At 45.3% G+C, this 13,296-nt stretch overlaps 1 protein-coding gene across 1 annotated transcript; it reads right to left on the bottom strand.

Moving 5' to 3' along the window:
• Positions 1–780: 780 nt before the first annotated feature.
• LOC120064155 lies at positions 781–12,410 on the bottom strand. The gene is made up of 7 exons (XM_039014529.1): positions 10,753–12,410; positions 9,902–9,975; positions 9,445–9,679; positions 6,301–8,423; positions 4,623–4,832; positions 2,670–2,790; positions 781–2,293 (listed from the first exon to the last, which is right to left on the bottom strand). Exons 1-6 carry the CDS (start codon positions 11,090–11,092, stop codon positions 2,689–2,691), a joined length of 3,084 nt encoding a protein of 1,027 aa, XP_038870457.1. The 5' UTR covers positions 11,093–12,410; the 3' UTR covers positions 781–2,293; positions 2,670–2,688.
• Positions 12,411–13,296: the final 886 nt, after the last annotated feature.

Raw genomic sequence — 13,296 nt, 5'->3', positions numbered from 1 at the left:
TTCTTTAACCTGTCTCCTCTCCATCTAGTGACATCAATAAGGGATCATAGTTCACCTGGTCAATTTATGTCATGGAAAGAGATGGTGTCCTTAATGTTTTGTACACACAGTGTATATAGCTACTCTGTCTATATTCTGCTGAAACTGTACAGTAGACAAGAAACAAATGTGAACAACTATTCTAATTTCAAACAGGAAAGGCAAAAATGTAAAAGGCAAACATTTATTCCATATCATTCTTTTTACAGAACCAAAAGGAGAGTGTCTGAATCGTCAATGTCTCCATAGTATGTGCACGCGTTGCATTCAGTACGAGAGAGGTTCTTAAATATGAGAAAAAAAAGGCCAAACATCCTAGTTTAATTAAAAAAGGAGAAACATATACAGTGCCCTCCATTATTGGGATATTGCAGTATTTTTCTTATTTTGGATCTATACTCCAGAAGTTTGGATTTGAAATCAAACAATGGCTATGAGGTTAAAGTGCAGACTGGAAGCTTAATTTGAGGGTATATCCATCCATATCAGGTGAACTGTTGAGAAATTACAGTACTTTTTGTAAATAGTCCTCCCATTTTAGGGCACCAAAAGTTTAGTATTTGGTCCCATATTCCTAGCACGTAATGATTACACCAAGCTTATGACTCTACAGCAGGGCTGCCAAACCCTCTTCCTGGAGATCTACCATCCTGTGGGTTTTCAGTCCATCCCTAATTTAACACACCTGATTCTACTAATTAGCTGCTCAACAACACCTTAACTAGCTGAATCAGATATGCTAAATTAGGGTTGGACTGAAGATGCATTTGCTGTTTTGGTTGTTTCAAATTATTTTGTGCCCAATAGAAATGAATTGTGTCATTTTGGAGTCACTTCTTTTGTAAATTAAAATGTGTTCCTACCATGATTACGAATAGTCCTGAATGAATCGTGAATAATAATTAGTGAACGTGAGACGCACAAATATCAAGTTTTTAGAGTCACAAACTTGGTGTAATCATTGCATGCTAGGAATACAGGACCAAATACTAAACTTTTCAATACACAAGTGAATTTGTCCCAATATTTTTGGTGCCCTAAAATGGGGGAGACTATGTACAAAAAGTGCTGTAATTTATAAACTGTTCACCTGATATGGATGAAAATACCCTCAAATGAAAGCTGGCCGTATGCACTTTAACCCCATAGTTGTATCATTTTTTTAAAAAACGTTCTGGACTACCGAGACCAAATAAAACTGTATATAATCCAGAAAAAAACTTCAGTATTGAGAAAGTAATTTTAAAGATTCACATTTAGACATGACAGTTTTCCCTTTCATAGACATATAGTAACATTCGAAAAGACAAGGGGAGGAAACAGACCTGCAGTCAAACATGCAGGGATGTCATAGAACCCCCTTACCCCAAACTAGCTAACTCATGGGCCCAATCCCAAATGGACCCCTAGACTATGCACCTATGGAGATCTGAGAGGATATGACATGTGTAAGAAATATGATAATACATCTACCTTTCCATTTGATCTACTATGGGGAAGTTTCTCCATATTGCTTCAATCAATCAAATCTGCTACGATCTCCACAAGTGCATAGGGCATAGTGTTTAGGGGTCATTTTGTGATTGGGCCTATTCCCCCCTCCTAACCCCCTTTCCCAAACCCTAACCCTGGACAAAGGTGAGACTAGAGAACTGATACATGAGGCAATACTAGCCAACTCATACCATCTCTAAAAACCCAACAACCCCCCTCGTCTACAGACTTTAAGAAACACTCTCTAACTCCATCTCCAAATCGACCCGTGAACCTTCAAGTATTTCCACCTGGGACTGCCCTCCGGCTACCCCTCTGTTTTACATCAACTTATTTTAGGTTTACAACAAAGCTATGGTATAGGTGCACTCAGATTCAGTCTATACATACAAAAATATTGATAGCAATAGTAGTAATCATTATCATAATAATTCTCCGTAATTTCCATTCTAATTTACATACTGTGACGTCGTCGACCATTTAAATACAGTGACCTCACAGTTTCCCCACCCCCTGAGTGTAATGTTCAAGTTTAAACCCCTGTAGCTCCCTAAAATGCAAACAAGAAATTAAGTTTGGTTTTTTAAATAACATTACCAATCAAGAATTACCACAATAATCATAATCATCATCGTAATAGTAATTACATTTCTCCTGGTAGCCTTGTGTTTGGATGTGGACTGATGCTTTGTATTTACAAGCTTGCAGTTTAACAATGTGCCTCTCCTCATCCCGTCAGTCAATGTAGACAGCTTCAACCCTAAAACACAAATAGGACAATTAGGGGACTGAAGAGCTAGACTGACAATGCACGACGGACAGGAAATCTGTGATAAAGGCAAACTGTAGAATGATTTACCAAATACTATCATCTTCACTGGCAGGAACAGTGCTGACATATAGACTTGCTTAAAGGACAAAACAGACCGTGCCGTCAAACAGTTTTAAAGCAGCGGGTGGCCGTCCTGTCGCCTCCGACTACAGAACATCAGCCCTATTTTTCTGTTCATTTCCCGACTATTTTACATGTTGAAGCGCCACAGCTAGTCGACACCAGCAGGTGATCTACTGCACACATCCGACATTGGTTATTGCGTCTTGCCCTTAAGTGGGACAGAGGGACAGGGGACACTCACCTCCTTCCCCAGTCAGGTCTCAGGATGCAGCCAAACAGCTGCGACACTTATACAGCCTCTGGTCGTGGGTACGAATGTGGTTCTTCACATTCCTCATCCTGAAGAATGTCTTATTGCACAGCTACAACACAGAGCCACAATATATATATATATCAGTACACAGCTACAACACAGAGCCACAATATATATATATATCAGTACACAGCTACAACACAAAGCCACAGTATATATACACATACAGTTGAAGTCTGAAGTTTACATACACTTAGGTTGGAGTCATTAAAACTAGTTTTTCAACCACTCCACAAATATCTTTTTAACAAACTATAGTTTTGGCAAGTCGGTTAGGACATCTACCTTGTGCATGACACAAGTCATTTTCCCAACAATTGTTAACAGACAGATTATTTCACTGTATCACAATTCCCGTGGGTCAGAAGTTTACATACACTAAGTTGACTGTGCCATTAAACAGCTTGGAAAATTCCAGAAAATGATGTCACGGCTTTAGAAGCTTCTGATAGGCTAATTGACATAATTCGAGTCAATTGGAGGTGGACCTGTGGATGTATTTCAAGGCCTACCTTCAAACTCAGTGCCTCTTTGCTTGACATCATGGGAAAATCAAAAGAAATAACCCAGAAAAAAAATTGTAGACCTCCACAAGTCTGGTTCATCCTTGGGAGCAATTTACAAATGCCTGAAGGTACCACGTTCATCTGTACAAACAATAGTACGCAAGTCTAAACACCATGGGACCACACAGCCGTCATAATGCTCAGGAAGGAGACTCGTTCTGTCTCCTAGAGATGAACGTACGTTGGTGCGAAAAGTACAAATCAATCCCAGAACAACAGCAAAGGACCTTGTGAAGATGCTGGAGGAAACAAGTACAAAAGTATCTGTATCCACAGTAAAATGAGTCCTATATCGACATAACCTGAAAGGTCGCTCAGCAAGGAAGAAGCCACTGCTCCAAAACCGCCATAAAAAAGCCAGACTACAATTTGCAACTGCACATGGGGACAAAGACCGTACTTTTTAGAGAAATGTCCTCTGGTCTGATGAAACAAAAATAGAACTGTTTGGCATAATGACCATCGTTATGTTTGGAGGAAAAAGGGGGAGGCTTGCAAGCCGAAGAACACCATCCCAACCGTGAAGCACGGGGGTGGCAGCATCATGTTGTGGGGTCACAAACTTGGTTTGCTGCAGGAGGGACTGGTGCACTTCACAAAACAGATGGCATCATGAGGGAGAAAAATTATGTGGATATATTGAAGCAACATCTCAAGACATCAGTCAAGAAGTTAAAGCTTGGTCACAAATGGGTCTTCCAAAATGGACAATGACCCCTAGCATACTTCCAAAGGTGTGTCAAAATGGCTTAAGGACAACAGGGTCAAGGTATTGGAGTGGCCATCACAAAGCCCTGACCTCAATCCTATCGAAAATTTGTGGGCAGAACTGAAAAAGCGTGTGCGAGCAAGGTGGCCTACAAACCTGACTCAGTTCCACCAGCTCTGTCAGGAGGAATGGGCCAAAATTCACCCAACTTATTGTGGGAAGCTTGTGGAAGGCTACCTGAAACGTTTGACCCAAGTTAAACAATTTAAAGGCAATGCTACCAAATACTAATTGAGTGTATGTAAACTTCTGACCCACTGGGAATGTGATGAAAGAAATAAAAGCTGAAATAAATCACTCTACTATTATTCTGACATTTCACATTCTTAAAATAAAGTGGTGATCCTAACTGACCTAAGACAGGGAATTTTTACTAGGATTAAATGTCACGAATTGTGAAAAACTGATTTTAAATGTACTTGGCTAAGGTGTATGTAAACTTCCAACTTCAACTGTATATACACACACACATCAGTAAAACACTGAACAAACACACACACACAGAGGGAGGGGGGATGTTCAAAGACTAACAGTTTCAGTACGTACAGGGCAGGGCCAGTGCTTGCCCTCGATGTGCCTGATGCGGTGCATGATGAGGGCGTTACAGTCCTTACAGGATGCCCGGCACTGCAGGCAGACGTGGGATGACTTGGCCTTGGGGGCCTGACTGCGAGGACCTCGCAGCTGCTTTAACCTCGCCCGGCGGAACGAGTCCAAAAGGGCAGGGCCTCGGCTAGGCAGGGGCTTAGCTGGCTTCTGCAGACAAAGAGGGAGAAACAGAATCAAATCGATTCCATTTTGTTAGATGTCTTTCAGGAACACGTATTTCTTAAGATGCTCTAATGCTCTCTTTTTTTCTGGACAAGTACCCAGTTCCATGTTCATGACACCAGTTCCATGTTCATGACACCAGTTCATGACACCAGTTCCATGTTCATGACACCAGTTCATGACACCAGTTCCATGTTCATGACACCAGTTCATGACACCAGTTCCATGTTCATGACACCAGTTCCATGTTCATGACACCAGTTCCATGTTCATGACACCAGTTACATGGTCATGACACCAGCTCCACGTTCATGACACCAGTTACATGGTCATGACACCAGTTACATGGTCATGACACCAGTTCATGACACCAGTTACATGGTCATTACACCAGTTACATGGTCATTACACCAGTTCATGACACCAGTAACATGGTCATTACACCAGTTCCATGGTCATGACACCAGTTCATGACACCAGTTCCATGGTCATGACACCAGTTCATGACACCAGTTACATGGTCATGACACCAGTTCATGACACCAGTTACATGGTCATGACACCAGTTCATGACACCAGTTACATGGTCATGACACCAGTTCATGACACCAGTTACATGGTCATGACACCAGTTCATGACACCAGTAACATGGTCATTACACCAGTTACATGGTCATTACACCAGTAACATGGTCATTACACCAGTTCATGACACCAGTTACATGGTCATTACACCAGTTCATGACAGCAGTTCATGACACCAGTTACATGGTCATTACACCAGTTCATGACACCAGTTCATGACACCAGTTACATGGTCATTACACCAGTTCATGACACCAGTTCCATGGTCATTACATATTTTAGCTTAATGATCTATGCATGTCAACGGAGAGCAATGAACATGGAATGTTATCAAACTCAATTTACAATCTCCAAAAGAAGAACGTAATCTTATCTCAGATCAGACTTTTCTAACGTAATATAAGAGAGTATTAAAGTGTCAACATTTTGCTCCAGTTAGTTCCCAAAGAAAAAGAATGGCTGATGAGTAGAACACCCTCCCCCTCAGACAGGGTTGACATTGGTTCAGCCTGTTTAACCCCTAACGGAATCCTCAGTCTGATGAATGGTGTTATGGAGAGATAACAGTTAACTTCACCCACCCCAGACCTCCCCTCTACTCTACTCTACTCTCCACTGTGGAGGAAAGCAAGGCTGCATCTCAAAAGTTTCATCCTGGCTTCCTTTCCTTAATCTGTACTGGACATGTGAAAAGTCCTTCAGTACACCTATACCATTTCTTTCATCCATCTTGTGTTTTCATGTCAGTACATGTGACAGAGATAAGGTGAGGACTGAGGAGAGCAGCAACCCACTTTTTAAAATATTAAAAGTTGCCCAAATCATAGGAGAACGTGCAAGAAAAACTACACTATTGCCCAGTGTTTACCTTTGGTATGTCCCGAGCAACGCAAGCATCCTTTGACCCTGTGGCTCTATCCAGGTGGGGGGATTTGTGTTGGTGAGAGTTGACAGCCCTTGGTGGCCCCTGCCTCTGGGTTGGACTTTGGCTTACACTCCTTTCTTCCCTCTCCTTCTTCACCCTGTGGAGGGTGGGGAGGCCTCCTCTGGCCCTCAGGACCCTGGCTGGGGCCCCCCCGGAACCAAATCTCTCTACCCTTGAGACCGACCGTGTTAGGCAGATATCCACACTCTCCTCCTCCCTCTTCACCCCCAACATGGGCCCTCCTGCCGGCCGGCAGAAGCTGAAGAGGAAGCCTGGGTCTAGGAGCTTGACAGGGGGCTTGATCTGCCTTTTGCCCAGCTCTGGGGAGGAGGACACGGAGGGTGGCTCGGGGAAGGACCCCGCCACAGGTAGAGGGTCTGCTGGTTCCTCCTTGATGACCCTGTACAGAGGATGGCTGTGGAGGGGAGGAGGAACAGGATCAGGGCTGAGGATGCTGCTCATCTTCCTGCTGCTCATAGCTCCAGGCCCTCTCTCCATGATCCTCCTCACTCCGTGGCTGCTCCCGGTCCTCATGCTCTCCTCTCTGGGCTTACGCTGGGCTCTCCCAGACTTCATGCCACTCCGCTTCAGCTTATCTTTGGCCATCGGACGCCCGCTGTTGTAGCGGAGTGCTCTGACAGTTTCTGTGGTAACCTTGTGCCTGGGGTGGGCCCTGGGAGGGGAGAGGTGTGGGTTTGGGTGTCGGCCATGTGAGGGGAGGGGCGGTGCTGAGATGGCATAGTCGGCAGGTTCGGGTTTGATCCGGACAGTAGAGACGTTCCTCTTGGGATTTGGAACTCTGGTGTTCCCAGAACGGGGTGGGAAAGGTGGAGGGGGGTGGCTGGCCTCAACACCCCTGACAGAGCGCCTGAGATCCCTCCCTCCGTAGACCAGCCTGGACACGGGCTGCAGCAGGTCTGGTAACACTACTTTACTGCGCATGCTCCTGTCACTGGGCGGAAACCGCCGGGGCTGCCTGGGTTTCTTCAGTCTCATGTCCTCCATGCTGATTGGATACTCAGGCTCCGTCTTTATGATCCTGCTCAGGAAGTGAGCTTTGGCAGGGGTACATAGGGGGAGTGACAGGGGCGGCCCCCCAAACGTAAGCCCTCCTGACGCCTGGGGGCGAGGTTTCCTCCTCTTGGTCAACGAATAGTTATTGACCTTCAACTTTCGGAGGCGTTTTTTCTGCCTCCAGCCAATCAGATCCTCTGGTCTGGGGAGGAGGGACGTCCTCTGTAACCCGAGCACGCTCATCAGGCGGTACTTCTCCAGTGCTCGGAAATGATCTTTCTCATCCTCGTCCCCCTCTTCCTCCTGCTTCACCCTCACTATGGGGGCCTCAGAGCCAGCCCTCTGTGTGGAGGAGGTGGAGGCAGGATGGGGGACAGGGTGAGGTTTTCGGCCCCGAGGGCTCTCTGTCCTGGGAAGCAGTCTCTGGACTTCCTGGGCGGCCCCGGGAGTAGAGCGGAGAAGACGCGTGTGGGGCGAGGAGGAGGAAGATTGGGTGTTTCGGGAGCGAGGGATGGAGGATATGTTTTTTGGAGGGGAAGAATATATTTTACAAGACGGAGATTTGAAGTCCATGAGCTTCATCCTGCGGGTGGGGCTGAGGGGGAGACCGTTCTGCCCTAGGGGGAGGGGACTGGGTCCGGGGGGGCGACGGGGTGACCGCCTGGTCGGGCTCTCCTCCCTCGACTCATTGGACTGATCCAGAATCTGTCTGAAGCCATCATCCACCCCCTTTACCCTTCCACCCCCAGCCACCCTCTCCCTGCCCTCTCCAGCCAACCCCCTATTCCTCTTCCTGTCCCTCTGGTGGTGGTGGAGCTCCAGGGGAGATCCAGGGATCTGCGATGAGAAGCCTAGGGCAGGGTGCTCCATGGTGGGGTATTGGGCGGCGTGGTATCCCTGCTCCCTCTGGAGGGCAGAACAGGCCTCCACGGCAGGCCACATGCCCAGGTGACGGGCCATAGTGCTGACCTCTGGAAGGTCCTCCTCAGACACACACAGAATAGAGGAGTAGGAGAAGTCCAGCAGAGACATCAGGCTAGACTCACTGAAACCTACAGGACAGGGAGAGAGAAGGTGGTTAGACAGGCAGACAGAGAGGAACAGCTAGAAAGAGAAAGTCATTGAGTGAGTGGGATAGAAAGTTTGTCTGGATGAGAGAGAGAGAGAGAAAAGGAGAAAGATAAAAGTGACAGTAAATCTCAGCACAACCATCAGTCCTAACCCACAGACAGTTCAATCTAGTACAGGATTAACTGAATGGACAACATAGGAATGCAATATGACATTTTATTAAATAGTTTGGGGAATGGCCTTGTCTGCGAGGTAAAATCCTCGGAGCAAGATCATATGATGGCAGGTCGCCCTATGTGGGACTTCTGGCATCGAAACCCCCCCCCCTGCTGGGAGAAAGGAGTTCCAATGACGGGCCTTAAGGTTATTATAGCTGGTGGGGGGGTGGATGGTTGTCAAACTGTTGCTTAAAAACAGCAAGTGAGAGAACATCGGTAAGTTGACATAAATACATCCCAAGACTTACATCCATTGGTTGAGAGAGAGGAAGGTATTAATTGCCAGAGTGAGCCCATAGGTTAAACAGCAAGCATGAGGAATGAGCATTATTGTGTTGTGCTAATAGGCCACAAGGTAAATAGGTAAATAGCATTCTGCACATGGGAGAAGAGGAGAAGAAACAAGATGCTTGCTGATGATGATACGTTTGTCGTCATTCCCACTATGCCTGTAGAATAGGAAACAAAGTGAATTATGTTATGCTGACTGGATGAAGTTAAACGAGCATTCAGACCAGCCATCCTGATTGAACTTTCGTAAATGACATATGTTGAGAAGACCAGAGGGGGGAAACAGTAGGAGGAGACCAAACATGAGGAAGTGAAAAAGTGGAAAAGAGAGTGAGGTAGAAAGTGCTGTTTAAGTTCCTTTTCAGAGCAGTAGCGGTCATGTCCATGCCAAAACATGGGCATCCACAAAAGGAGAGAGCAGAGTAGATGGAGGAAAAGAGACAGATGGATAAAGAAACAACCCCATTCAGAAGTGTGTGTGTCAATCTCGTACCTGTGAGGTCGATGTCAGACCTGGAGCTAGGGGCGGAGTCCATCTCAGTGAATAATTCCTGAAAGTACTCGCTCACCGCTGCCAGCACCGCCTTGTGGGCGGAGTAAGAGCATCCGTCAGTCCTCAGAGTGATGTCACAGAACAGCCCCGCCTCCCGCTGGCTCCTCAGTTTACTCAGCATGTCACGGCTGTGTGACATCATCGTCTGAGAGAGACGCCTCTCACCCACACGCTTCTGTAGGAGAGAGAGCGAATTAACACGAGCGAGTAGAACAGAGTCACCAATAACGTGAGAACGAGGGTGAGAAAGGGATTGAAGGAAAGAGAATGTGAGAGAAGGAAGTGTGAAAGAGAGCAAACGTGAGTGGCAGAGAGATGGGGGAGAGAACGACATGGTGAAAACATCATTCAGTATCAGTGCCTTCACATCAGGATGCTCTATGGTGCCATCTCTTACCTTGGGTCTCTTGTTCCTCTGCTCCAGGCACGCTGGACATCCCCGGACAAAGTCTCGGATCTGGAAGTACATCCCTGAGGAAGGGTCAATCATGTACGTTATTGCAATGATCATCATAACGGATTTTATATTAACGAAACAAACCATATTACACAGGCAATGTTTTTGACCACCAAAAGGGTCATTGGTTTTTTTAACCGCAAAACAAGACCAGTATTTATTCAACGTAGTTCGACATTATACAGCATCAATCTGACTTATGTTGCAATATAATAACACCTCTGTCGAACGCCTGCAGTTCACTTTCTTTTTTAGGTCTCTCTGGTTGTAAAGAGGGACATCCCTCTTTACAGAATGGATGAATACATCATCTCACCAGAGGATAGGAGGATAGAGAAGTTTGGAAACACTGGCCTATACTAAGCCTCGCAAGAACATTACAATAACAGTCTACAATGTGATGAGATGAGGTGTAATTATTTTGTCTGAAAAGCCACTTTCGGGAACATCCTAAGTGGTTTTAATCATTGTCCTGTGTAAAAAGGGTAGAGGAGTAGGAGAAGTCCAGCAGAGACATCAGGCTAGACTCACTGAAACCTACAGGACAGGGAGAGAGAAGGTGGTTAGACAGGCAGACAGAGAGGAACAGCTAGAAAGAGAAAGTCATTGAGTGAGTGGGATAGAAAGTTTGTCTGAAAGAGAAAGGCAGACAGTGAGAGAAAAGGAGAAAGAGATGAAAGAAAGTGACAGTAAATATCAGCACAACCATCAGTCCGAACCCACAGAGAGCTCAATCGAGTACAGACTTAACTGGATGAGGATCCCACTGGATCCCACCCGACCAGACTCACCCTCCCACCAGTAGTTCTCGGCCACTGATCTGTACGTATCCTCCAGGGAGTGGTGGCACATGCCTGGCCGCCGCCGGTGGAAAGTGGCAATCGCCCCGAGCCGTCGGTCCTCGTCTAGCACCTCCCGGTAGTGGATGAAGCCTCTCTCCAACTTCTTACGGTACAGCAGCCCATCAATCATGTCAAAGTTTGGCGAGCAATAAACAGACCCACGCCCCTGTAGAACACTGGGGGCGTTGGGCTCCCCCGCGGGCACCCGCACTTGGTCCAGTAGAGGTTTGGATGGAGAAAATGTGTCATCATTCACATAATGCATCTTATAGTTGCAGTCGCCGTCCATTTTAGACAGATGTTTTTAATCTGCTGTAGCCTACTTTTTCCTTATTGAGTCAATACCTCTTCCTCTCTGCTGTGTGACAGCAAAAACTAAAAAGCTGTCACCTTTTTGCAGCAGGACTACAGCAGAGGGAGCAGTCTGTGCGTCACGGCTGGAAGTTTCCTCAACCCAAAGTTTTCAAGTATACCTACATGAACTCCACGTGGATGCAGTGACAGGAGTGGATTGTGACCAATGATTACTCACGCGTCAGGAACACATAGGATGCAACGAAACTTTGAAATGAACCCATTTGCAACCTATTTAGATAGGCTATTTATGTTGTATTCCATTGTGTGGTTAAAACAGACCAAGTACTGAGACAGTGGCACAATTACCCACTAAAATCAATACCTAGCCTATCCAATAAGAGTCAGCAGCACAAGACTATGTAAACTATTTGTTAGTTTAGGAGAAATGTCACCAGCATAGTTCAATGAAGTCAGCATCTCTTTGGCGATTATACATACATTCCAGGGTCATGATCATATCCTGAGCAGAGTCGTGTCTGAGTCGATAGGCTATCCTACACAATTTGTGTAATCCAACAGACACTAAACATGTGCACTCCCTTGACAAGTCCAAGAGGTCATTTGATGATGATGGAGTCAATAACAGTACACATGAACTGCCTATATTCCAGATGATTACGATGTAGGCTAGGTCTGGATAGATTAGCCTGTTTCAGTGGCAAATTGTGTTTGAAAAATAATGCCCTTTGGTTTTTCTTTATCCCAAATTCAGCCACTGTGCCCATAATCAAAATATTGGCTAATTACGATCGCACCCACCCAACAAATTAGGAGGAATATCGAGCCAATCCCAGGCATAAACACAAGTGATAGGCTACAATCACTTACTGATCTTCTTAGGTCACATCACCGGGCGCGACAATGTATCACTGAAGTGCCAACAAGCCAAATCAACAGATGTAGCTAATGCATCCCTCTTTTTCTGCTTGCAATTGTCGGGTAGCCTCTGTAGCTAAATGACGACGACTCACTGCCCCCCTGGTGTAACTTGTGATTTCTTTCGCTAACTCGGAAGCAACATGATGATGCAGCGATCTGTCCAGCATCGCGAGTTGAACGACCGCGTGAAGCGAGGTATCTCGTCGATCACCACGAATATAAAAAATGTCAAAATAATGTCTCCAAAAACAACACAAGACTCGCATCTGTGGTATCCGACTCATTCCATATCTCTTCCCTTTACGCAAAACCAGTCAGACGATCAAATAATCATTTTTTTTTTTTTACTCGTAACCTTCTGTTGGTTACTACATGACAACCTAACTCGTTCTAACACTCGCAGCATCTCTGCCTCAATGCCTATTAGTAGACCCTTTAAAGAGCCCCGACCATAGACAATGCGATTGGCCATTGGAACTGCCAGTCAGATGGTGTTTTTTCATGCATCAAGATAGGTTGTTGACGGCAGTTTTGCCTCGCTTGGTGTGATTTTTACAAGTATCAATTCCGCTACTTCTCATATATCAACCAATACCTCTCTAGGGAATTCATATATTCTTAGATAATTCTCCTCATGCATTCAGACCAATAAATGTGATCAGATACCAAGATGTTCAGGTATTCATCTCCTATGGGCTATAAATAACATTTTTTATAAATGCACTTCACCCACAAAGTTTATTCATGTGAATGCATTATATGCAGTAGTTTAGATACTGTATGTGCCCCAAAACTGGAAGGCAGGACTAGCAGTATTTTATTAAATTTTGCATCACCGAATTTAGAACCTTTATTATACAGATTATGGGCTTTACAGTCACATTAATATGCTTCCAGTTGCACATAGCCATGATAAGGCATTTTCCATACTGACTGTGTGACGTAAGACCAGAGTGGACCATACATGAACAAATACACACACCAAGCGCTATGCACCTGACTATATAACAGACTCTGTAGTCCTTAACCTAATCATCATCATTATTATCATCATCATCATCATCATCCTCTTCTTCTTCTAAAGCATGACATGCAGCAAGCAAAAAAAGTGATTGAGGCTAAATATACACCACTACTCTAATGACAGATTCTGCCCTAAATTACTCTTGTGTACGTTCACCTGTGGTTGGAAAGACTAGTGATCAGTTCCAATGGTCAGATGAAGCAGATGCTAAACTACAGGACTGTTTTGCTCGC

Source organism: Salvelinus namaycush, chromosome 19 (assembly GCF_016432855.1).
Source record: "Salvelinus namaycush isolate Seneca chromosome 19, SaNama_1.0, whole genome shotgun sequence".
In the NCBI taxonomy this organism is placed as follows: Eukaryota; Metazoa; Chordata; class Actinopteri; order Salmoniformes; family Salmonidae; genus Salvelinus; species Salvelinus namaycush.
This window is presented reverse-complemented; position numbering and strand designations above follow the sequence as displayed.